General features: G+C 32.6%; 1 protein-coding gene across 9 annotated transcripts in view; it reads left to right on the top strand.

Annotated features, from left to right (window-relative positions):
* Nucleotides 1-26,517, top strand: part of LOC148627584 (dynein axonemal heavy chain 12-like) — a 42,763-nt gene that overhangs the window by 13,091 nt on the left and 3,155 nt on the right. For 2 of the 9 annotated variants that reach the window (XM_088575457.1, XM_088575427.1), the window contains exons 19-56: nucleotides 323-727; nucleotides 1,375-1,651; nucleotides 1,901-2,226; nucleotides 2,454-2,546; nucleotides 2,790-3,182; nucleotides 3,485-3,714; nucleotides 4,105-4,516; nucleotides 4,752-4,937; nucleotides 5,973-6,098; nucleotides 6,407-6,598; nucleotides 7,198-7,343; nucleotides 7,552-7,690; nucleotides 7,983-8,149; nucleotides 8,490-8,682; nucleotides 8,915-9,120; nucleotides 9,318-9,392; nucleotides 9,622-9,712; nucleotides 10,052-10,066; nucleotides 11,824-12,002; nucleotides 12,383-12,932; nucleotides 13,570-13,866; nucleotides 14,284-14,541; nucleotides 14,824-15,045; nucleotides 15,391-15,921; nucleotides 16,759-16,904; nucleotides 17,238-17,452; nucleotides 17,765-17,957; nucleotides 18,329-18,521; nucleotides 18,932-19,104; nucleotides 21,054-21,194; nucleotides 22,549-22,707; nucleotides 22,988-23,132; nucleotides 23,463-23,687; nucleotides 24,146-24,325; nucleotides 24,627-24,767; nucleotides 25,015-25,152; nucleotides 25,487-25,720; nucleotides 25,874-26,059. In XM_088575457.1, the coding sequence (XP_088431583.1) occupies nucleotides 323-727; nucleotides 1,375-1,651; nucleotides 1,901-2,226; nucleotides 2,454-2,546; nucleotides 2,790-3,182; nucleotides 3,485-3,714; nucleotides 4,105-4,516; nucleotides 4,752-4,937; nucleotides 5,973-6,098; nucleotides 6,407-6,598; nucleotides 7,198-7,343; nucleotides 7,552-7,690; nucleotides 7,983-8,149; nucleotides 8,490-8,682; nucleotides 8,915-9,120; nucleotides 9,318-9,392; nucleotides 9,622-9,712; nucleotides 10,052-10,066; nucleotides 11,824-12,002; nucleotides 12,383-12,932; nucleotides 13,570-13,866; nucleotides 14,284-14,541; nucleotides 14,824-15,045; nucleotides 15,391-15,921; nucleotides 16,759-16,904; nucleotides 17,238-17,452; nucleotides 17,765-17,957; nucleotides 18,329-18,521; nucleotides 18,932-19,104; nucleotides 21,054-21,194; nucleotides 22,549-22,707; nucleotides 22,988-23,132; nucleotides 23,463-23,687; nucleotides 24,146-24,325; nucleotides 24,627-24,767; nucleotides 25,015-25,152; nucleotides 25,487-25,720; nucleotides 25,874-26,059 (8,178 nt within the window). Of the gene's footprint in view, nucleotides 1-322; nucleotides 728-1,374; nucleotides 1,652-1,900; nucleotides 2,227-2,453; nucleotides 2,547-2,789; nucleotides 3,183-3,484; nucleotides 3,715-4,104; nucleotides 4,517-4,751; nucleotides 4,938-5,972; nucleotides 6,099-6,406; nucleotides 6,599-7,197; nucleotides 7,344-7,551; nucleotides 7,691-7,982; nucleotides 8,150-8,489; nucleotides 8,683-8,914; nucleotides 9,121-9,317; nucleotides 9,393-9,621; nucleotides 9,713-10,051; nucleotides 10,067-11,038; nucleotides 11,054-11,823; nucleotides 12,003-12,382; nucleotides 12,933-13,569; nucleotides 13,867-14,283; nucleotides 14,542-14,823; nucleotides 15,046-15,390; nucleotides 15,922-16,758; nucleotides 16,905-17,237; nucleotides 17,453-17,764; nucleotides 17,958-18,328; nucleotides 18,522-18,931; nucleotides 19,105-20,156; nucleotides 20,298-21,053; nucleotides 21,195-21,922; nucleotides 21,938-22,548; nucleotides 22,708-22,987; nucleotides 23,133-23,462; nucleotides 23,688-24,145; nucleotides 24,326-24,626; nucleotides 24,768-25,014; nucleotides 25,153-25,486; nucleotides 25,721-25,873; nucleotides 26,060-26,517 lie in introns of all 9 variants that reach the window. The other 7 variants (XM_088575464.1, XM_088575444.1, XM_088575452.1 and 4 more) reach the window with 6 other exon arrangements.

The following is a 26,517-nucleotide window of genomic DNA, read 5'->3' as shown; positions in this document are numbered from 1 at the left end:
AACAGAGGTCGCGAAATGTAAACAAACTGGAAGTAAAATGTTACAGAAAGGAGGTTTATATAATCACCCAATACATCTTTAAATTTGAATTTTAAATGATATTTTTTTCAAATCATGTTATAATATCTTGATAATATGTTTCAGACAATGGTTGAACAATATTTCTTAAAAACATGGTTAGAGGTTAAAATGAAACAACTAAAAACAAATATGTAACAAAGTCCTATTTTTGTCCAACCCTCCTTACTAAGTGCTTTTGCAGCAGAAAATGAGCATTTTTGTTTTGGAAATACCCTTCAGTATTTATATTTCTGTATTACAGGTCCTGGCAGCCACTAGTTTAGCAGGATTACTGGAGAAACTTCAAGACAGCAATGGCCTGCTTGATAAGATTATGAAGGGATTGAATGCCTACTTGGAGAAGAAACGTCTGTATTTCCCTAGATTCTTCTTTTTGTCTAATGATGAAATGTTAGAAATCTTGTCAGAGACCAAAGACCCCCTGAGAGTACAACCTCATCTTAAAAAATGCTTTGAAGGCATTGCCAAACTGGAATTTGACTCTAAGTTGGACATCTTGGCCATGTTCTCTAGTGAAGGAGAGAAAGTTACATTAACACAATCAATATCAACGTCAGAAGCAAGAGGAGCTGTAGAAAAGTGGCTGTTGCAAGTACAGGATATCATGTTAATGTCCATCAGAGAAGTCTGCGCTAAAGCTATGGATGTAAGATTTATACTTAAAAGGTTTAATTAAGGTTGTAAGAAGAGCATGCTTTTAGTAGTTAGTACTCTTTAGCTGTGGAAATGCTTTATTGGGTAAAAATGGATTTTTATTATTTTTTATAGAGACTTTTATTATAAGGAATTTAAAATATATAGAACAGCTAGGACCTTGGACATCATTGAACTAACAATAAGTCATATATTTCTGTAGCTAGTAACAGTTTTAATCTACCTTAAATTAATTCAGAAAGATTTACATAGCCTTATCAATTCATACATCTCACAATAATAATAAATTTGTCATTGATTGGTGCATTTTGATTAACTTACATGTTTTGATAACAGACTGTAAGAAATATGAAAAGGGTAAGTAACTAAGCTGTTGTCAGGTCACTGGTTCACATGGTTAGAGCATGAGCCTGTGTCACATAAGACTGTTACAAACACAGTGATTGATTGTAAACAAGCATGATTTTTAAGTTAAAAATGTGTATGTTTAGGAAAAAGGACAGTAGAATCTCTTGTTTTAGTTTCAGTAACTTGGGTTTCAAGTATACAAGTATTCTTATTGATTAATCCAGTAGTTCTTTTTTATTTTAAGCTTGAACATTTTCTTAATGTTAATAATATTTTTGTAATGAACTTCAGGCTTATCTGATTGACCCTAGAATTGACTGGGTTAGAGAATGGCCTGGACAGGTTGTCCTCTGTGTATCACAGGCCTATTGGACCAAAGAAGTCCATGAAGCTATTAGAGGTGGACCTCAGGGTCTGACAGACTATGTAGAGAAACTGAATGCACAAATCCAAGATATTGTCATACTGGTTCGAGGAAAACTGTCAAAACAAATCAGAACAACTCTTGGAGCCTTGGTAGTACTTGATGTACACGCCAGAGATTGTGTTTTAGAAATGGCAGACAAAGGTAAGATTCTGAAGTACATTTTGTGTTATTATATAGTAATTGTGTTCAAAAAGAGGTGTCGTATATTATTATGAAAATTTTAGGGATAGGTTCCCCCTTACAATCATGTTAAGACTATCAGTCCTGTAGAAGTTATTTCACATTAGTTAGTTTTAAGTAATTTATAAAGCTTATTCCCTGAGTAAAGTTATATGAAATTCTTGTCTTGAAAATTACCTTGAATTAAATTTTACATTGTTACCATACTAGGTGTGTCCTCTGAGAATGACTTTAACTGGCTGGCTCAGTTGAGATACTACTGGGAAGAGGAGAACATGAGAGTCAGGATGACTAATGCTACTGTCAAGTATGCCTACGAGTACCTCGGAAACACTCCACGTCTTGTCATCACACCCTTGACGGACAGATGTTATCGTACCCTGGTTGGTGCTTTCCACTTAAATCTAAACGGAGCTCCTGAGGGACCTGCAGGAACTGGTAAAACAGAGACTGTCAAAGATTTGGCCAAGGCTTTGGCTGTACAGTGTGTTGTGTTTAACTGTTCTGATGGTTTAGATTACTTGGCTATGGGAAAAGTAAGTCAAGAAGAAATTTTATTTTGATAGCAAAACCTAGTGTGAAAGAATTTTTTATCTGTACTTAATTAAATAGCGTCTTATATATGCCATAGAAATCTTGTGAGTTTTCTTCCACTCAGAAAAGCTTTGAAACTCATTTGGTAATTTAGGGCAATTTGTTTGTTTTGGTTTTCTTATATGCTCTTTCTATATTAATTACATTGTATTTTTTTAATCCATTTCAGATGTTTAAGGGATTAGCCTCAGCAGGTGCTTGGGCTTGTTTTGATGAATTCAACAGAATTGACTTAGAAGTATTATCTGTCATTGCTCAGCAGGTAAACTAAGGAATGTTTTCATATCTTTAAATATCAACTTTGCTAAAGAGAAAGTTTATTATGTTAAAATAAAAGATTCTAAATGCAAATGATATGTTTTTATCAGAATATAATCTATGTTTTTAAAATTCTCAACTAGATTTTACAAATGGTGAAGGAATAATGATTATGCAGGTCTGTTGTATTGTTATTTCAGATTCTGTGTATTATCAGAGCTGTTTACTTATTGTATTGTTATTTCAGATTCTGTGTATTATCAGAGCTGTTCAAGCTCATTTAGACAGATTCATTTTTGAAGGAACGGAACTGGATCTGAATCCCAACTGCTATGTCTGTATTACAATGAACCCAGGTTATGCTGGGCGATCAGAACTTCCTGATAATCTCAAAGTCTTGTTCAGAACTGTTGCTATGATGGTACCAGATTATGCTATGATTGCTGAAATCTCCCTGTACTCCTTTGGGTTCCAGAATGCTAGAAATTTATCTGTTAAAATTGTGACAGTATATAGACTGTGCTCTGAACAGCTGTCATCACAGTTTCACTATGATTATGGAATGAGAGCAGTAAAAGCTGTGTTGTCTGCAGCTGGTAATCTCAAACTCAAGTTCCCAGATGAGGATGAAGACATTCTGGTAAGGAAAAATTTCATTTTGCAGAGGTACAATATATTGGTTCAGTTTAATTATTAGTCAGTGTAATAACAAAACTCATAACAAACACCTAACAAATTAAGCTGCTCATAGGGTGGAGCAGGTATTATTGCAAGATATATCAGGTAAATTGATTCTATAATAATTTTTTTGTCAACCTTGTATTGTATGAAAATACAAAATATTATTAATCAACATAGTGAATAAGTTTATAATACTTCTCTTGTTACAATGGTAATTTCTACTAGAAGCATCACTTGATAGATATTTGTGTACTTTTTCAGCTACTGAGATCTATCATTGATGTCAACTTACCCAAATTCTTGTCCCATGATATTCCACTCTTTAATGGTATCACATCAGATTTGTTCCCTGGTGTCACTCTGCCAGAAGCTGACTACAAACTCTTCCTGGAAGCCATGGAAACAATATGTCAAAAGAAGAACCTACAATTTGTTGATTTCTTCAGAGAAAAGATTATTCAGACATATGAAATGATGATTGTCAGACACGGGTATGTGTAACTATAGAGTATAGGATGTATACAGCTGATATTTTGAATTTTATTTTTAGAAATATGTATGCATAAGTATCAAGAAGGTATTATCATTGTGTTGAAGTAATGTTTGTACATCAACACATTAAAAAATGGAGGAATATCATGCAAAGGCAGTGTGCTATGCATATACTTGATAAGGTTTTCCTACATTAAAAACACTTGCAATATCTTTCACGAATCAAGATTATGGGCTCATTGTATAATGAAAAGCAAATGTTAACTTTATCCTTCAGTATAAAGTACTTGCATACATGTAGGTGTTGTAATAAAATTAATTACAAAGTTTTGTTCAGAGAAATTTTAAATGCAGTCATTATTTAATGTTTACTTTCTTTTTTTTTGCAGTTTTATGTTGGTGGGTGAACCATTTGGTGGTAAGACCATGGTACTGGAAACTTTATGTGAAGGAATGACCTTGCTGAATGAACAGGGTCATGACCAAGATTTTGAAAAGGTCATGTACAGAATAATAAACCCTAAATCCATCACTATGGGTCAGCTGTTTGGTATGTTTGATCCTGTGTCTCACGAATGGACAGATGGTGTTGTTGCTAACACATTCAGAGAATTCTCTTCTAATGACACACCAGATCGTAAATGGGTAATATTTGATGGGCCTATTGATGCTTTGTGGATTGAAAACATGAACACTGTATTAGATGACAATAAGAAACTTTGTCTGATGAGTGGAGAAATTATTCAGCTGTCCAATCCAATGAGTTTGATCTTTGAGACCATGGATTTGTCACAGGCTTCTGTAAGTATTTAATCTGTAGTTGAATTTGTCAAAACTGTGACTACACAAAAGATTTTGGTAATATTGAAAGACTTATTATTTGATGAGATTTCCATATTAGGCATGCATGGTGTTGAACTATTATATTGTGCTGTGTGTTAATTAATAAAAATAATCACCATATTTTCGAGAAAAAAAAACAAGCAGCATATTTATATAGAACAATATCCCAGTTTTAGTTCTTATTTCATTACAGCCTGCCACAGTGAGCAGATGTGGTATGATCTACTTGGAACCATCATCTCTGGGTTGGAGACCTATCTTTAAGTCTTGGTTAAATGTAATGCCTGAAGCACTGGCAAAAGAAGCCTTGGATGTTGTAGAAAATATGTTTGAATGGCTTGTTGACCCATGTCTTGAATTTGTCAGAAAAAGTACAAAGGTAAAGTGGTTAAGTAGTTACTATTTTTCTCATTCAGAAGTCTTCCATCATTACAACCCTAGTCATTCATTAAGTATCTAATTAACAATATGGAGGACATGAACATTAAATGTCCTAAAATGTTGAAATAATAGTAAATGTTTTTGTAGTCCTCAACTTTCAGTTTTCATTTTTTAATTTTTTCCTTCAAAATTTGTATAAGGTAACATTCTGCTATATGCTATATGTCTAAACAACTAATTATTTCTGTTATAAACAAAAGGATGATATGGTAAATTTATATTTTACATTGTAACACTTTTTCACACAGTATCACACTGCAATGATTTGATGTACTATTGGATATTGTTATTTCTTTTCATTTCAATGTCTGTTTATTTAAATTGAACCAGAATTTGAGTTTTCACGTTTGGTTAAAATTAACCAATAAAAGGATCTCCTTTAAAAATTATCTTGTTAAGTGGAAAGTATGGGTTTATTGAATTTGTTTTTAAGGCCAAAGTTAATATTAAGGAAAAATCCAAAACACATCCTAAATGATTGATGTCCCTTGTTTGACATTAAAATATGTTTCACAGTTTAGATGTTGAAACATATGATATACAAAAAAACAGCTCTGGTGTTATTATCTCTCAGGGTTGTAATGGGATATGATATGGAAAACCCATTGGATATTCTATATATATATTTTTTTTTCTTTTAAAATAATTATAACCCCCAATAATAATTCCTCTTTAAAGTATCACATACAATCCATCCTGTACACTTTTTGTCATGTACATAGTATTCTGATGAAATGTCAATTTCACTTATACTATATATAGACTTCAAACCAACATTTTTTGTTGTCTTTTCATCACTTATATCATCGTAATTACTATTAATTCATATTCAATTTCTTATTTATATATTATTTGTATTTATCAGTTAGATATTCCAGTAATTTAAAACACATTATCTTGTGATCTTAACATTGAATAATGATATTTATAACATTTATTTTACACCTCCCATTTAATTTTCTTCCTTTTGTAGGAGTATGTAGCTGGTCGCTATGGTAACCAAGTCAGATCTTTGATGTACTTGTTTGACATGTTATTACATGAGCATGTCCATGCAGAAGATGCCCATGACAACAAAAATCTCAAGATATATGCTGTGGTAAGTTACGTTATAAATTGACGCTAAGAAAATCTAGACTTTTATACAAAGCTTTGTCTTTTGTTTTAAATTAAAAAGTTTCTGTTGTTCACAATATTTGTATTATAGACCATATATGTTAGATCATAGTACACTCTAAATTGAGTTATTTTTTTTTATGTAATTTTATTTCTGTTGATATAGATTCTGTCAATATAGGGCAAAAGCTAAACACTAAAAGATTTTACCTCGTGTCTTTCGTGGAAAAAAGAATTAAGAAATCATAACTTATAGTGTAGATATGACAATCATTTATTATTTCATTTCAGTCTGCCATCTTGTTCTCTATTCCCTGGAGTATTGCTGCATGTGTAGACAATGAAGGTAGAACTAAGTTTGATGCCTTCTACAAAGAGCTTATCTCGGGCAAGATGGAGGAGTTCCCTATGCCTAAAGCTATAGGAACCAAGTTTGATGTACCAATGCCTGACAACCAAAATGTATATGAAGTCTTCTATGAAGTAAGTGGTTGTTATCTTATACAATGCCTTATTTATTTTCCTTTCCATTCTGAAGATGCCTTAGGCAATAAATTGATACCTCATAAAGAACGCAAGACGGGAATAATCAAGGTGTCTAATATATACATGTATAAATCTTCACAACAGCGCAATAAACTTTGTAGTTTATTGCACTGTGGTGTCGAAGTCAGGGTCCTTATTCTTGGTAAATATACTTCTGTATGAATTAAGAATCATCCACATTTCCCCGTACCTCTTTCTTATCAGATATATAAAATGAAACACAAATGCTATGATACCTATTTATTAACTACAAACTATCAAATCATTGATGTACATTGGAATAACTGGGGACTACAAGCTGCATAAACTAATAAAAACAAACAAGAGTTACACCCTTTTTCCATGAACTAAACCATCGAGGATCAAGACGGGGGATGCTTAACAAAGAAAAAAGGTCAAGGTTTCAGGAAAGATTACATCAATAAAACATATTGTTTCCTCTGAGGATAATTGATAAGAGAAGAATGTTGATATTGTTCTCAGCCACTTGTAGTTTTCCCAGAAATAGAGGAAAAATTGATGAATTCTGTTTTTAGTTCAAGAACCGTGGTGCATGGAAACACTGGAATGAATTGATCAAAGGTCAGGAGATAAAAGCAAAGAAGATCAGAGAAATGTTGGTACCCACTATGGATACAGCTAGATATACCTTCCTAATGGATCTCTGTATAGAAAACGGAAGGTAGGTTCTCTCTTTGATAATTTGGGTACAGACTTTCATTATTTCTAAAATCTAAGATATTCTAAGCACTATTACTCTTTGGTATTTTACTTTCATTATGGTTAATATATGCTTCAGTTGTAAATACCTCGATTAAGAAACAAGATGGAATGTATTTATAACATAGATAATTTGTTGACAAGTAACTTTTTGTTGTCCTACTTTTCAGACCTATCTTATTTGTTGGACCCACTGGAACTGGTAAATCAGTGTATGTACAGGATAAATTGATGAATGGTCTATCTAAGGACAAATACCTGCCTAATTTTGTCAACTTCTCTGCACAAACAAGTGCTAACCAGACACAGGTATTGTTTTTTTTCTCCTATCTCGGTGTTGTTGGACATGATGATGATCACATTAAAATGTCCATCACACTTTTCACCTAAAGCATTTTAGATACATCAAGTATTTTGACATTTTTCTTGTGACATGAATGTACTTAAGGCAAAAATAAATTATAGAAACATCCTGTGTTTTAACATTCTATTGGCAGTTTTGTTCTCTAGTAAAAAAACATGCCGGTAGTTTAGATAATATTAAGTTACAATGATTTCTTTCAAAGTCTTATAAAAAAAAATTATGCCATAATATTTTCAGAACATTATCATGTCAAGATTGGACAAGAGAAGAAAGGGAGTATTTGGACCTCAAATGGGCAAGAAATGTGTCATCTTTGTAGATGATCTGAACATGCCCGCCAAGGAAGTGTATGGTGCACAACCTCCAATAGAATTACTGAGACAGTTTCAGGATCATGGATACTGGTAGGGTATTACTTTAAAACTTCAGTACAGTAAATTCACAAGTCTAGTGGCACTTCACTCGATAATTTTTTTTAGCACATATTGCCGTATCAATTTTTTCAGCTCTATAATCATTGCTGATAATCTCAAGTAGACCTTGAATTTAGATCCATAAAATTCAACATTATTGAGGCACTTTCCCTGAAATACAAAATATCAACAAGCTATTTTTCTTGTGGTTATCATAGCATCATATTCAAAATTTTATTTCTATTAAATCCATATAATTTGTCTTGAATTTCAAAGAATGTACTCAGATGTACTTGAAACCACTAATAAAATGATATATTTCTGTTTTTAGGTACGACTTGAAGGACACCTCTAAGCTCCGCCTACAAGATGTCCAGCTGATCTGTGCTATGGGACCCCCTGGAGGTGGCAGAAATGATGTCACACTCAGATTTATGAGACATTTTAACATCATTGGAATTAATTCCTTCAGTGAAGAAACCATGGTCAAGATTTTCTCTATCCTCATCACAACTTATCTCAGAGTAAGTGATAAAAACTGCATATTACAACTTATCTCAGAGTAAGTGATAAAAACTGCAGATTTAATTTAAATAGATACATTTTTAGTTTTTATTTTTAGATGTGGTTTGTTTAAATTAGTTGTGCATGTAATAGATATAGTGTAAGGTAATATTTTTCATTTATTTGCTTAAAAAGTCAGTAAAACAAAATGTAATTGATCGGTAATTCTTCAACACTATTATCAACTTTCAGGGAGCAGAGTTTTCAGGAGATTTCCTGGCGTTAGGAAACCAAATTGTACAAGCCACCAATGACATGTACAAACAGGCCATGGCTAACCTGCTGCCTACTCCAGCCAAATCTCATTATGTGTTTAACTTGAGAGATTTCTCCAGAGTCATCCTTGGTGTCTGCCTTATCAAGAAAAATGAAGTTCAGAACAAGAAAGTCATGATGAGGTGCTTATTTTGGTTTGTTCAGTTTTACAATGAAAATATTTTCACTTCCACTCTTTTTCTTTTTAAATCACTTTTTTTTGTCATTTAGAAATTAAATTAAACTCAACCTACTTGCTACTCCTTAAAATACATGTTCATACATGTTGTTTTGGGGATAAGTTTTTTTATGCCAATAAATTTGATTTTGTATTTTACAGACTATGGGTGCATGAAGTAATGAGAGTGTTCTATGACCGTCTCACAGATGATGCTGACAGATCCTGGCTATTCAAGTAAGTTTAGTAAACTTCTATCAAATTTGTGCACCTTTAAACTTTAAATTTCTACAGTATGAAATATGTGTAATGACATTACGTTATTTCATATATTTCATCTTAGAATAACCGTGCTCAGGAATGGGAGGCCAAAAAAAAATTGAATTAGATGACTTTAACAACATTGTAGTGATTTTATTAACTCAATTGCAATACACAACAAGTCTCTTTTTTAAATTATTTACAGGACAACACAGAATGCTGTCAAAGACTTTTTCAAGGAAAGTTTTGACAGCTTGTTTGAACACCTTGCTGGTGGTGGCACAGGAGAAGGAAAGGTAAAATTATTTGCTAATTTCAGTATTTCAGTTAAAAAATGAAAACAGTTTTTCAATCGATACTAGAGCATCATTTTTTTTTATTTATAACAACATCTTTAAAATCATCTTTTTTTTATTACTATGAAAAAAGGTGTGTTAAAGTTTGAGAAACTTTTAAAATATACTTTAAGTTGAGAAGGAAATACAGACCTGACCTTGTTTCACTTAAAAAGCAAAATCCTTCTTGTTCATACTCTGATTTAACAATTAAAGTATGATTTTATGAATAAAGTCTTCAATCAGCACATTGAGACCAGTATGAAATTAGAAATAACTCGAGTATTACTGATTTAACAGGGTCCTCCTGGAAAGGTACTAGACATTAAAGTGACTGCTAGAATATTGTTGTAGATATTTAGTACTGTGTGTCTTTCTTTCTAGTTCATGTAAATGAAAGCTCTTTCACATTTCTTTGTAATTGAAGTTGAGAATATGCTTAGAGTTAAATAATTTCTCAGGCTATATAGCACTTCATTTTTAATGGAAGATTTACAAACTAGTTTGTTTCATAATGCAAGCAAAGGAAGCAACTGGAGCTTGAAATATTTTCCATCTGTTACAAAAAGAAATCATGTCATTCATTTGTTCTGTGTGGTTATAAAACTTGGATATTAATGAATGAAACTTTTGAAAGCAAATATTAGTAGCTTTGTTTCTTATTTTAAGCCTAAATTCATTTCACAAAACAGGAATATGTTGTTACAAAATTGTTGTCTAATAGAGTGTCATGTCCTCTGTTATACAAATTCCTTCTAACTTTCTTAAACTGACAAGATTTTCCAATGGTCTAGACTGTCTATATGTTCTGATCTTGTCTATCTAGACTGTCTATATGTGTTCTGATCTTGTCTATCTAGACTGTCTATATGTTCTGATCTTGTCTATCTAGACTGTCTATATGTTCTGATCTTGTCTATCTAGACTGTCTATATATGTTCTGATCTTGTCTATCTAGACTGTCTATATGTTCTGATCTTGTCTATCTAGACTGTCTATATGTGTTCTGATCTTGTCTATCTAGACTGTCAATTTTCTGTTTCAAAAGTCATTAGATTCTTGTAATATCTCAACTGTAATACTTTGTTGTCTTCAAGTCAATTAGATATTATATCTGTGGCTTGAAAAAAAATGGTGCCCATGTTTTCATTTTAGCTTTATGAATAAGATAATTATGCAAAGTAGAACAAGAAATTGGGTTTTTGATGTACATGTAGCAGGATTTAATTTGTCATGGTTTTTTTTTTTAAACTTAAAATAATTGATCTGTAATTTCCTATAAAACAGTGTGGTGATTTAGAGGTGAGAAAAGCATTCAAGTTACACATCATGTTCATTTTTTTTTTCAGTTTGAAAATGATTTCCCTTTCTTATTTATATCTTTGATCTTTTAATTTATGACAAGTTCGACAACAATTTAGATCAAGTTTTTTTTTCTGATATTGAATGTTGTGTCATCAGATTATTTTAGAATTGCTTACTAAGTTTGTGTACATGGTTCATATTATACAAAGATCTTTGTTAATACAAACCACTGGAAACATGTTAAAATTAAAAAAAGAGTGGACTTCTCCTTTGGGAGAAGTTGGTCATACTAGTTATTGCTCACATATGATGTTTCTATATACCTGTATCTTGAGATTTACTTGTACTCGAATTTAAGAAAAACTCAAGCATTGTTTCATAAAGTTTTTTTTTATTTTATAGTTTTTTCACTGTTTGATCATTTCATATCAGAATGCATGAATTTTCATATTTTTGAATTTGCACTGTCCATTTTATTCATCAGGATTTTATATTCCTATTGAGCTTGAAACAGTAAATCATTGTGAACAGTTAAAATGTATAATGTAAAAGTGAAATCTTTCCTTTATTGTTTGCTTTTCAAATGATCAGCTACAGTGAAACCTATATTGTCTTGATGTACTGATGGTTCTTATTACTATTTTTTTTCTAAATAGTAATACCTTAGTTTTTATTTCTTTTTTGATGATTTTATAATTTTATAAGAACAATTTTTTAGTTTTTATGTTGTCTTACATATTATATACACAATTTATCTCATTCCCTAGGTTAAAGAGGATGATTTGAGAAGTTTGATGTTTGGTGACTACATGAACCCTGATGCTGAACAGGAGGAGCGTGTCTACGATGAGGTCAAATCAATGGACAATATGTACACCATTGTAGAACAATGTCTTGAGGAGTATAACAATACACATAAAACTGGAATGAACCTTGTCATCTTCAGGTAACATCTACATTTTTAATTTTTTTCGGCAAAAAAATCTTTTGATGTACAATATTGATTAGAAGTTATGACATTCTTTATGTTTCTCTTCAGTATTAGATACATTAAATAGTGTGGAACTGACTAATACAAACTGACTTCAGAGTTAACAAATTAGTACTTAGTAAAATATTTCATTGTTTCAACTGTTGGTAGGCAGTCTACACCAATGATACAAACTGGTTATCGATTGCTTGATTTACTTACCTAAACTGAAAATGGTTACCAGTAGGAAATATTGATTGACAATGGTTCCTTTTACTGGTAAATATTAATGTCACTGGTTAACTAAAGTTCCAGTTTGCAGTACTATGAATACATATTTTGTCTTTCTTTCACAGATATGTACTTGAACATCTTTCCCGAATCTGTCGTGTCCTGAGAATTCCTGGAGGTAATGCCCTACTGGTTGGTGTTGGCGGTAGTGGGCGTCAATCTCTAACAAAGCTAGCCACAGCCATGGCAGGATATGAAATGTTTCAACCAGAAATCTCCAAAAACTATGGAAAAACTGAGTGGAGAGAGGACATCAAGTCAGTGTTGAAAGGTTGTGGTGCCAGTGGTAAGACTACTGTATTCCTTGTAACAGACACTCAGATCAAAGAGGAGTCCTTCCTGGAGGACATTGACAATTTACTGAACACTGGGGAAGTTCCAAATCTGTTCCCACCTGATGAGAAAGCAGAGATCATGGAGACTGTTAGACCAATTGCACAGGCTGGAGACAAAATGGCAGACTTCAGTCCCCTGGCATTGTTTGCTTTCTTTGTGAACCGTATCAGAGAGAATTTACATATCATAATTGCCTTCAGTCCTATTGGAGATGCCTTCCGTAATAGACTGAGACAGTTTCCTTCATTGATCAACTGTTGTACCATTGACTGGTTCCAGGTGAGGAAATATGAAAGTTGTATTGTCGAAAACTAGACACAACTACATATCACAATAATGACTAGAATTATGGAAAATATCTTTGTAAAGAAAAAGAAATCCCACTTTAGAGCTTTGTAAATCCTATTCTTTTGGAATGAAATTAGATGTATATACTGTATGAAAGGTGTAAAATTTGGCAATTTTGAGGCTTAAAGATATACTATGGTAATTGATGCACTGAGTACTGAAGCCCAGAATCAATATTTTGTGGAAATCAATTTGGCATCTTTAGACAAACCAATAAGATAAACAAATATTTCTCACTATACAGTATTCAAAGAATGCACAAATGTTCACAAGTCAACAAGTTACTAGATAGGAGATCATTGTTTACGATCAATGTCTAAATATTCCTAAAACACATTCCTAACAAATTAGGTCCAATATGTGCAGTATCTCTGTTATATGTTATTGATATTGACAAAGACATTTTTAACCACATACAAACAAATCCCTTTTCAGGTTTATTCCTGTATATTATAACTGACCAATACTGTAAGAAATGTTATTATAATGCCTCTTTTTGATATATTTTGATTAGGATGAATAGATTTTAATCTAACTCTTAAATACAAGCATGTAATCCATTTTGTAGTCTTGGCCTGACGATGCTTTAGAGAGAGTCGCAAACAAATTCTTGGAGAACACGGAACTATCTGACCATGATAGGAAAGAATCTGTAATGATTGTCAAATACTTTCATCAGAGTACCATGACACTGTCAACTAAGTTTTTGAATGACCTGGGCAGACATAACTATGTCACTCCAACATCCTACTTGGAATTGATTTACTCATTCAAGAATCTATTGCAGTCAAAACAAGATGAAATCTCCAAGGCTAAGAGGAGATATGTAGTGGGTCTGGAGAAACTTGCTTTTGCTGCATCACAGGTATGTGTTGTTTTAGTATATTGTATGGTATGCAAAAAAAATGCAACCCACACAACCTTCATCTGCTTTTGTTATGTAAGCTTATAGAGAAATTTAAAGGTCCTACTATCCACTCTGCATTAAATTTCTTTACTTGTCAGACTACATTCTTAACTGTGTTGAGAATTTATGTTCAAAATGTAGGCATTTAGCCTACCAAGACTCAGCTATACAAAGTTGAAACAGAAAGCAAAAAGGATATGGCATATTTTGATATTCAAAAAATTCTGCCATTGCCTGAGCTATTAAAAGGGATTGGTTGTATATACATGAACTAGAATTTATTAACCGTACTTGACTATTTGCACACCAGTACTTTACTTTTTATTAAAGTTACAAGAACATTTTCTTCTGTTTGACTCTATTTTTTTTGTATAGGTTGCAGACATGCAGAAAGAATTAGAAGAACTACAGCCACAGCTTGTAGTTTCTGCTGAGGAAAACTCAAAGATGATGATAGTTATTGAGAAAGAGTCGGCTGAAGTAGAAGCCACAAGTAAAGTAGTAAAAGCTGATGAAGCTGTTGCCAATGAACAGGCTGCAAAGGCTCAGGCATTGAAAGATGAATGTGAAGCTGAACTGGCTGAAGCTATACCTGCTCTTGAAGCTGCCCTAGCTGCTCTGGATACCCTGAAGGTATACAAATGTCTAGATACTATGCTTGATATCCAGACAGCATATTTATTAGACAAATGTTTCATCCCTCCAATTCAGAAGTAGCTGATTGTATTATCAATTGTTCTAAAAAAAGGATGATTTGGAAATGTTATAAAAATTCTATTTATTTTTATGCATTAAACATGTTAAAGATGACAGTAAACTTTTTTATTCTACTGAATTTAACTTTCTTATAGATCGAGTAGCAAACTGGGATCGTTTACTGATTTCAGTAAATGACATTCTGTTTCTATTTAATAGCCTGCTGACATTGTCATTGTAAAGTCTATGAAGAACCCCCCACCTGGTGTCAAACTTGTGATGGCTGCTGTTTGTGTAATGAAGGACATTAAACCTGATAGGGTCAATGACCCAGACAAACCAGGACAGAAGATTCTAGACTTCTGGGGACCATCCAAGAAAGTGTTGGGTGACATGAGCTTCTTGGCTAATCTGAAAGCTTATGACAGAGATAATATTCCCGTGAGTATAGGAGATGTTGATAATATATGTGAGGTCATTCATTTTTCAGGGATGATTTTCTTCCTCTTTTTGGCAGGTATCCATATTTTCTAATCTGGATTTTACCGTAAGGATTCTTTATATTACAGTTTATTTACTTCCAGTTTTACCAATTTCTGCATACCTGTTGTTCCTTGTAAAATCCTCTCTAATTTTTATAGATTTAGTTTAATAATAGGGAATGAAATGCTCATTTTATTTAGTTCTATCTATTTACTCAAATCAATTTCCATGTCATGATGTATATTAACGAAATGTTTTTTTCTTTCAAATTTACAATTATTCAAATCTCTGGATCTTTGATAGGTACATGTAATGACAAAGATTCGTAAGGAATTCATTACCAACCCAGATTTTGACCCTGCCAAGGTAGCCAATGCTTCTTCAGCTGCTGAAGGTCTGTGTAAGTGGATCTTGGCCATGGAGATATATGATAGAGTTGCAAAGGTGGTAGCTCCTAAGAAGATAGCTTTGAAAGAAGCTGAAGATGACTTGAACAAGACAATGACACTGCTAAATGCCAAACGTGCTGAATTGGCAGCAGTTGAGAAACGCTTGGCTGATCTGCGTGCCACATTCCAGGAAATGGTTGAAAAGAAAGAAAATTTGGAGTTCCAGGTTGACTTGTGTGCCAAGAAATTAGAAAGAGCTGAGAAACTGATTGGTGGACTTGGAGGAGAGAAAGATAGATGGACAGTAGCTGCTACAAACTTGCAGAATATTTTTGATAATTTAGTTGGTGATGTGTTGATTGCTGCTGGTGTTATTGCCTACCTTGGTCCCTTCACCATATCATTCAGAGATGAATGCACAAAAGATTGGGTTAAAGTTTGTACGGTAAGTTTAGAATGATCTTATATTCAAAATTTTTGCTGATTCGATGTGATCAAACTCGATGAAAGTATTATTTCAGTTTTATGGATTTTCTTCATTCATTGATGAAAAGAAATCTTGTTATGTAAAGTATAAACAAAATATTGTATAGTTACCTGTTTCTTCTGTTATGAGCTCTGATTGTATAACAATTTTTTTATTCCTGGTTTTATCTTACTAAATAGGAGAGGGTATGTACTATAAAGAATCTTAGTCCTTTGTTTCCTTCTAGATAGAATTGTCCTACATTAACTAAAAGATATCCTTTGGAAAATAGTTTCTTCATTAATGTAGATTTAGTGTGTACATGTTTTGATGTGAAACTTTGCTTTTAAAGATTAATTTTCATCACCTGTCCTTAGCGTAGTTTTTTTATATTTGATAGAAATAAGACAACACTGGTTGTCTCTTAGAAAATTAGTGTGTAGATTTTGAAAGAAAAACTGTTATTTGAAGCCAGAATTGATATGTTTTTAGTAGATTTTGCCCAAGCTTTGGAAATGCACCAAAAATGTGTAGTTGTGTTTCTTTTAAAATGTTTTTTATTAAATGTTAATTGTAAGAAAAATTTTTCAGAATTTTCCTATAATTGAATTGAAGTTACTTGTTCCTAATATATATGTACTTTTACTGAATAATTGATAGTTTTAATGTATTTATCATAGGAAAAGGTAGGTATTGCTCTTATGATAACAAAATATCGGATCCCTTACTAGAAATGACATTCACCCACACTAATTTTTGCACTTACAGCTATAGTTACTGGCTGCTGTAATTTTTATTGTCTATATTCTCTCACAGGAAAAGAAGATTCCATGTTCTCAGGACTTCTCCCTGAGTAAGACCCTTGGAGAGCCAATCAAGATCCAGGCATGGAATATCCATGGTTTACCTAGAGACAGTTTTTCCATTGACAATGGTGTTATTGTTGCAAATTCTAGAAGATGGTAATACAATACTCCACTTACTAGGAACAAATAGATATCAGAAAAATGTCAATAAATGATTTCATTGGTTTCTTGTATTATTTTAATGCTAAAAATATGAATGTTAGATAGAGTGGGGATGGTAGTTGGCCCTTGATCAGTTTAATTAAATTTTAGGAAATCTAACAAAAAATCATAAACCAGCATTCTATGCACAAAAATGTTTGATGATGGCCATTTTTAAAAATTACGTTGCTGGTAAGCAGTTTTGACTTCTAGAAACACAGTGGTCTGAAATTATTTTTTTGATTAGATAAAATGGATAACTTCCTAATTGTTTTTCTTCAAATTCAGGCCCCTGATGATAGATCCTCAAGGTCAGGCCAACAAATGGGTCAAGAGTATGGAGAAGGAACATAAGTTAGCAGTCATCAAGCTGACAGATTCTGACTACATGAGAACTCTGGAGAACTGTATCACCTTTGGATATCCCTGTCTCCTGGAGAATGTAGCTGAAGAGTTGGATCCTTCACTGGAACCTTTGTTATTGAAACAAACGTACAAACAAGGTATGCAGTACTACTACCACAGAAATGTTGGATCTTTAATGATTCTGTAATAATTTCTATATGATTAGAGTCCTGACTGCACTTTTGTGCTCAAAGCAACTTAATCAAGCCAAATTTAAATTTGTTGAAAAAAGTCAAGTCAAGATAAAACATTTTAAAGCTCTTTATTCCCAGGCTAGGTCTAAATACAAATGCCATGTTGTAATGAAAGATGTATAAATCTTGGTGATTCTTCAGAATTGTCTTGAATAGTATTTGACCTTCTTAACTGCAAAGAATCATTGCTATGAATGTATGTTATTTCTGTTTTAGCTGGCATTGACATGATCAAACTAGGAGAAAATGTAATTGAATACAGTAAAGATTTTAAATTCTATATCACAACTAAACTGAGAAACCCTCACTATCTACCAGAGGTGGCTGTCAAGGTGTCACTCCTTAACTTTATGATCACACCTGAGGGTCTAGAGGATCAGCTCCTGGGTATAGTTGTAGCTAAAGAAAAGTAAGATACATTTCTATAAACCTTGTCTAGACTACTAGTATAAACCTTGTCTAGACTATTTCTATAAACCTTGTCTAGACTACTAGTATTTTTGACGTAGCTATTTTAAGTTTCTTTCAACCCTGCCAACTAACTAAGGGACCATATCTATATTCAGTGTTATGAATTCAGGAGAATATAACCACAAAATTTTTGAAAGACTGAAATATTCAGTTCTTATAATGATAATTCTGTTGAATGAAAGGTCTTGTAAAAAGAACAATTTTCATGGGCACCAATTGTGTTGTTGTCTACAACACAAAATACATGAAACTTGTGTGTTTTAAAAATACTATGTAAAGGAATCATATGGAAACATTTTATTTCTTTAGGCCAGAGTTAGAGGAAGAGAGACAGGCTCTGATTGTACAGAGTGCTGCTAATAAGAAACAATTGAAGGAGATTGAAGACAAGATCCTTCATACACTATCATCCTCAGAGGGTAACATTCTTGAGGATGAGACAGCCATTAAGATTCTTGACAACTCCAAAATATTGTCAGATGAAATCTCCAAGAAACAAAAGGTATGGAAATGTTTAAATAGGTTGTCCACATAGTGACGTTGAAACTCATTTGATATTTGTACCATTATTGAAAGATGGTCAAGTTGCCAACTAGGCATGGCACCAGAAAAATAATGGTACCAGGAGAACCCAAGTCAGATTTAATTAAATTGGTTTTCCAGTTCTTTAGAATTTTTTTAGGCAAACTTTTTGAAAATCCAAAATAAAATGGTATGATCAAAAATGTACCAAATGTTCCCTAGGTTCTACCTGAATAAAACATGTTCTTTCAATTGCTACACTTATTAGAGGTGGTAGAATATCAATGGTTTAAAAAATGCATAAAGACTTAAATAAAGGACATGGTCTAGGTTTATATGGGTCTAACTGCATGTTCAGGTTAATTTCATGTTGGATAACTTACATTTTAGATTGCTGAGGAAACAGAACAGAAGATTGATGCTTCTAGAATGGGCTACCGTCCCATTGCCAAACACTCCTCCATCCTGTTTTTCTCCATCGCTGATCTTCCAAATATTGACCCTATGTACCAGTATTCATTGACATGGTTTGTCAACCTGTACATATTATCAATTCAGGAAAGGTAAGGTTATCCATAGCAAAGTTTTAGTAAAGTACAATTAAATAAAAAACAAACAAAAATATCATGGAAGTGAAAAGATATGCATTAAAGAAGACTTCATCACTTCAACAAATTAGGTCAGTTTGATATGAACCACTTATGTTAGGTCATTCATATTTGGTATGCAGCTGCATTAACATTACTGATTCTAAATTTCCAGCATATGCCCCAGTAGTCATGGTCTATTGACCTCCAGATGATCACTTCGTCACTGTTCCACACATTCAAACAATAAACTATACACGAGTAATCTGTCCACTTTGATGGAGTCAAATGCTTGAATTAATATTATATAAATCATTAGTAACACTGACACCATCAATCAAGTGTTGAATAATAGTGTCCATGTTTGATAGGCAAGACATATCTGTGATAACAGTTTATTTGTATTTTTTTTTTTTAGAATGTTTTATGTGTAATTATGATGTATAATAATGTTTCATGGTATATTGACAAATCAATTTATTTGTAGGAATTTCTAACCTGTATACTCTCCCTATATAATTTGCTGTTGTTTATAAATTGATGCTTCAAATTCAGCATGAAGTCATTTCCTTCAGAACATCAATATAGATCATGTTGTCAGTCATTGGTGTATGTGTTTATAATAACTTCAATCACTAATAGATTGACAGAAAAAGATTAAACTGAAGTGTGAAGAGGAAACAAATATATCAGGAAAATTTACATAGAATAAAGCCAATGTTTAAGGTTAAAAGAAAAATGCCTCCATTTTGGCAGAGAACTTAAGGGACAAAATTTGATAATTACTGTCAAGGCCTTCAAACTGATCTTGTTCTTTTTATTGGTACATCAATATCAGTATGATATTATATTGTTGTTAAACATCCATGATCATGTTGATGAAAGTACATCTTTGATGTTATATTGAAAATATCTCAGTGTGAAAAATCAGTATTAGTGTTAAAATGATGAGTACAACATGTACAAGTACTTACATGACACATAAAGTTGATAACCGTATGTCAGTAAAAGGCTTGGTTTGTTTACAGCAATAAATCAAAGATACTGGAGCGACGATTACGCTACCTGAACGACCATTTCCAGTTTCAGTTATACGATAACATTACTAGATCATTATTTGCTCACCACAAGTTGGTGTTTTCATTCCTGCTCTGTGCAAACCTATTGTTGTGAGTATGAATGAGTAGATAATGTACTCAGAACCACTCACTAGACATATATACATCAGGAGTAGAATGGAATAGTGATGGAAGGCATAAAGGATGATTATATCCTTCTACCAGGTTACTGGGTAATTTGGACTCCAAAACAAAATTGCCAACTTATCAGTTTTAACCTATAGCATCTATAACAGTTGAAATTGAGGTTTGACAATAAATAAATATGTTTTTGTTTACTGTATGATATTATTTGGTCATTATAAACTTTCAAGGGAGATAAATCAGAACTTTAATGCCTTCCAGCAACCAATCAATCAGTAGCACTGTAATCAAACATTGCATGGAACCTGGTAGCAAAACATCAAGAAGTCAATAACATTATCAGTCAGACCTGATCTTGTAGATTCAAGGCTAGTTTTAATATGTAGATTAGTTTAGAATTGCATGTACATGTATTACAATAATAAAATCTGTTCTTCTACTTTTCTAACTATATCTTAAAATCAGGTCTTTAAGAGGAGGACTATGGGTTATCAAAATTTTTATTGAATGCTGATTATCCTCACTTAAATACAATTTAGACAATTTAAACTCTGATGTTGTTGACTTCTTGAGATAATGGTTCAAGTGAATAAATACTCTAGTAGCACTAACATCAGCATGTAAAATGTTGTATCAGATCTTTCAGTGGTGCCCTGTGGAGAACAGACTACTTGGCTAGTAACACAATATTCTTACTCTGCTATCATCTTTTCATTTTTTCAGCAACAAATCCAAGATCCTGGAGAGACGTTTAAGATACCTTTCTGACCACTTTACATACAGTTTATACTGTAATGTTTGTCGCTCATTATTTGAGAAAGACAAACTTCTCTTTTCTTTTGTTCTTACTGCTAATATCCTAAAGTAAGTAGAGAAGGTCCATCAGGACTGAAGTGTGTTGGATTCCTTTTAAGTTCTTGTGTGTTGGTTTGTGTGATAATATTCTTACTTTTTCTTATTTGAGCGTTTTAAACCTGAAAATCATATATATAACATGTTACCCATATTTAACATTTTGTTAGCATCATATATTGTTTTTACAAGTCAAGTTAATTTTATTGTTGTTTGTTGATATAATCAAGTTTTCACCCTAATGATTTTTCACACTTAATTTTTATACCCAGCTACACAGGGTATCATTTAATGTTCAATTAATTCCCTGTTTTTGTTTGTTGGTGTAATATTTACATAAACAAAAGGCAGGTAGTACTATCAGTTTAAAGATAGAGCTTTGTTTGATGTATTTGCTTTCTCTTTGGGTTAAACCCATGCTTGGTAGCTTTTAATGTCAACTTTAATGGTAAGATTTTCAAGGAAAATCTTAAAACATAGTAAGATCATTTAAATGATATTTATCGATTTTTATCAATTTTGCTATAGAAATTTCACTGTAGTGCTTATGCAAATAAGTTTGGTATCCCATCACAACACTTCTAATATATATAAGTTGGATATTTTAATCAACTCAAGATTTATCAGTAAATGTATTATGGATATGCATAAGGTTCAAGTTACTACACACGATATGGTTAGACTTTACATTACTATATGGAATAATCTATGGCTTCATACTGAGTACTTCTGTTATAAAGGAATTCACCTTTCATGTGAGTGTTTTTTGTGTTCTATTGCAGATTTCTCTTCCCAATACAGTGATCCAACAAGCTGCAAAAAAAAAATGACCAAGGGAGATAAATCCTTTTGGTTGAATCTCTGCTTGTTAATTGTAATAAGCTTTTTAGGTCACTGTTCTCCTGTAAGATGAAGAAATCTACTGCTTTGTTCTCTAATGATCTGAGTCGCATGTTTCAAATTTGTTACATTGTTTGTTCATTGCATGCAGTATCTTTAATTTACTTTAAACTATTTTACTTGACATTGATTATATTCAGATTTAACTCATATCATGTTATGATAAGGATATAGTGCCACTGTTAGTAGAGACATTTTAAGTTAATTGAAATGAGCATCCTTCCATTTGAATTGAAATACATTTTTTACCCATATTGTACTTATGAAATTTGACTTTTGTATTGACATGTATGTACAAAAATGTAAATCTTATTTTTATTTCTAGTGCAATAATTTTAAGTGTTATATATTTGGTTAATTTTGTTTAAAAAAGAAAATAAATGAATTTATTAATTCTAACTGTTTGCACTGTTGTTCAATTTTTGTTCATTTCCTTCTGTTTAACTCATGTCCTTTTTTGTTATAGATCTAAGAAAGAACTTGATCAAGAGGAATACATGTTCTTCCTGACTGGAGGTGTCGGTTTGGAGAACAAGCTTTCTAATCCTGCCCCAACATGGCTGACTGATAAGAGTTGGGATGAGTTGTGTCGTCTGTCTGATCTTAAATCCTATAAAAAACTAAGGTATGAATATAAATATTTATATCTTTAATTAAGATCATATGACAATTTGTTGAGCCATATATTTAGTTTCAGGTAACACCTTTTAAGTTATGTATCTTTTGAAAAACAAGTTCCTTTTTGTCATATTGAGTCATTAGGTGCAATCCATTTTATGCAAGAATTGTTTTGAGAGTTAAATTTTTGTCTTATCAAACACGTTATCAGCAATATACAGTATGTATTCTGCAAACAATAACTGTAGCTGTCTTATAGGTAGAGTTTCACCAATATTTTTCTTCAGGGAACATTTTATGAAGAATCTGGAGGCATGGAATAAATACTATAACTACCGTGAGCCCCACAATGAAGAGTTACCTGCTCCTTTCCAATCAGACTTGAATGAATTCCAGAGAATGTTGATTTTACGTTGTATCAGACCTGACAAGGTTTGTTCCAAATTTTTCTTTGTTCACTGTAGTTTGTTTTCCACTGACATAGACATTTTATGTAGTATTTTATACTGAAATTAGAAATAAATGGATTTTTGAACAAAGACAATATACTACAGAAAAACAGACTGAGCAATGGACTGTTTTAAAAATATCTCATAACCTGCCTAGGTTACATGGTTAGAAGGGTCTTTTTTTCATTTGTTTGTCTGTTTGTTTGTTTGTTTGGGTTTTTTTTGTTCCATGTAGTGACACAGTGCAAAATTTGTTTAGGTTTTTATCTCTGCTTGATGAAGATTGGACTTTATGTTTTCTCTTCTTCTGCAGATTATACCAGCCATAAATAACTTTGTGAAGGATAAGCTTGGTAAGAAGTTTGTTGAGCCTCCACCATTTGATTTGGCCAAGAGTTATGCTGACTCTAACTGTTGTGCTCCATTGATTTTTGTGTTGTCACCAGGAGCTGATCCAACCATGGCCTTGTTGAAGTTTGCAGAAGACAAAGGTTTTGGAGGAAACAAATTCAACTCTATTTCTTTAGGTCAAGGACAGGTAAGTTGTTATGGCTAATAATTAATACAAATGTGTTAGAGGGCTGGACAAACGTTGAATACCATGATTTAATAATATTAAAAGTACTAATTGAGTGTGATGTTATACCAGTGTTAAAGTGCTTGTATCAAGAACTATCATTGTTTCCCATGACAATCTCAACACCCTTATATATGTGTCAATAGATTTTTCAATTCATACTCTTTTGTGGTAAGTTGATGAGCATGCTCAATAGACACTTCCGTGAGATAGGGCTTGGGTAGAACAAAAGAATTTTCCTCGTGGAAGTGTGTATTGAGCACGTATGCTCATCAACTATCCCGCAGCTAGCACAAAAGGGTCTATTGTGTTCAAGCAACAAATTATTAGCCAATGTATAAAAATAATGAAATAATTCAGGATTTGATCTTATAAATCATTTTGAAGAGCATTGAAATTGTATTTTTATTTCGTGACAGGGACCTATTGCTACTAAGATGATCCAGCAAGCCAGAGAAGAGGGAAGCTGGGTAATGTTACAGAACTGTCATTTGGCTGTATCATGGATGACACCTCTGGAAAAAACCTGTGAGGACTTTACACCAGATAATACTCACCCAGAGTTCAGACTGTGGCTCACCAGCTACCCATCAGATAAGGTATAGAATAGTGTCCTCTTATTGTTTGTTTTTTCTATATATGGCTGCTTTCTGGATGTCTCATAAACATTTCCCACATCTTTTTTCCACTATCATGTATTATTTATGAATTCTATTGTTGCCCCTGTAAAATTGATTGTTTATTAATGAAATTGATCTACCATATAACCTGTAAGGTTGAAATATTACTGAGGCCTGATGATTGTTTTGATGAAGGGGTATGTACTGTCCCATCAACCAAGCAGGATATTCTTCAAATATATTAGATTTAATGGCTATGATGACTAATTATTTGTTACAGTTCCCAGTTACAGTATTACAGAATGGAGTAAAGATGACCAATGAACCACCAACAGGACTTAGACAGAATTTACTACAATCTTACCTCAATGACCCCATCAGTGATGCTGAATTCTTTGTCGGATGTCCTGGGAAGGAACATGTAGGGTTACAATAATTTTTTTTTTTTTTTTTTTAGTTTAAATTCATTCTCAAAGCAAGTTATTGTGAAGTTCATTAGCAATAGTTCTGAAATTCAGTTTATTTGTTGCAAAATTTTTTTCATCAATTTATCTCTCAACTATGTGATTGTGTATTTAGTTTTAAGTGCCAGAAATATCAATAAAGTTTTATGATAGCGTGAAAATTGTGTATTAAAAGACAAGGACTATATATTTTTCCGCTTGCAGAATTTTGAGAAGTTGCTGTATGGACTGTGTTTCTTCCATGCCTTGGTTCAGGAGAGACGTAAATTTGGACCTCTTGGATGGAACATACCTTATGGATTTAATGAGTCTGATCTTAGAATCTCTGTCAGACAACTTCAGGTAAGAGGTAGAGTGAATAGTATCTTGGTATGAAATAATTAAGTGTTCTGTTTTTAAATTTAAATATTTTTTTAATGTAATTCAACAAATTTTTCTTTGTTCTGTACTGTTTATTTTTCACTTTTATGTGTCATAATGAAAAGTTCTAAAATCAGTTGAACACAACGCTAGTTTCTGCCATCATAGCACAAGAAAAATCTCTTAAAGGGAATTTTAAATGCCCTTCATATCTGAATTTTTTTCTCCTATTTTAAATATACCTATCATTGCCATTTCTTTTCATAAATCAAGTCAAATTAAACTTCGTAATGAACCATTCTTTTTGTATCTCTAGATGTTTATCAATGAGTATGAAGAGGTTCCATTTGATGCCATTATTTATATGACTGGAGAATGCAACTATGGTGGTCGTGTCACAGATGACTGGGATAGGCGCGTTCTCAGGGCTATTCTAAGGGATTTCTACACTCCAAATATCATTAATGAGGCTCGTTACAAGTTTTCACCCAGTGGCAACTACTTCTCTCCACCTAAGATGTCATATGAGGATTATGTTGAATTTATTAGGGTAAGTGCTGTTAGTTGTTAGTAGACTGAGAAATTCTGGACAACTTCAATAAATTAAAGAATTTTATCAAAGTATTCAAAAAAGCCATATCACTTTTTTTTTTAATCTATGTAACTGTTTAGATTATGGTCTTTTTTTTTTTTTTTTTTTCAGAATTTACCAATGAACCAGCAACCAGAAATATTTGGCATGCACGAAAATGTGGACATTTCTAAAGACATGCAGGATACAAAACTACTGTTTACTTCAGTGCTGTTAACAGAGGGCAGAGGTGGTGGTCACGGAGGAGGACAGGCTGATGATTCTCTCTACACCATTGCTGGTGACATTCTGGCTAAGGTATGTTAAGGGGGTTAGTATGATAGACAGGTCCATGATTCTCTCTACCTGGTGACATTCTGGCAAAGGTAGGTTAAGGGGGAGGTTAGTTTGATGGACAGGCAAATGATTCTGTCTACACCAGTTTGATGGACTTCTTTCTACACTATTGCTAGGAACATCCTTGCTATGGTATTTAAACAAGAGGTTCATGGTTGGGTACAGAATGATGATTTTCTCTTTACCATCCTGTGAGACTTTATATTACCGTAATTAGAACATATTTTGTTTGTCAAATCACATTCTATTCTAAATTAATGTAAATGAAAGGAAATCTGAACCAAGCTTTTAAAACTCATTTGTAAATGTGTTTCCTTCTGATTGCTTGTTATGAAAACATGTTATATGAGTTGCATATATTTATTTCAATATATGGTATCAACACAATTTTCTGATGTGATATAGCATATTTTGTTTCC

The sequence above is a fragment of the Perna viridis genome, chromosome 1 (assembly GCF_037379345.1).
Source record: "Perna viridis isolate PV_CMFRI_1.1 ecotype Kerala chromosome 1, ASM3737934v1, whole genome shotgun sequence".
Lineage (NCBI taxonomy): Eukaryota > Metazoa > Mollusca > Bivalvia > Mytilida > Mytilidae > Perna > Perna viridis.
The sequence above is the reverse complement of the archived record's forward strand: the minus strand, read 5'-3'. Positions and strand labels throughout refer to the sequence as shown.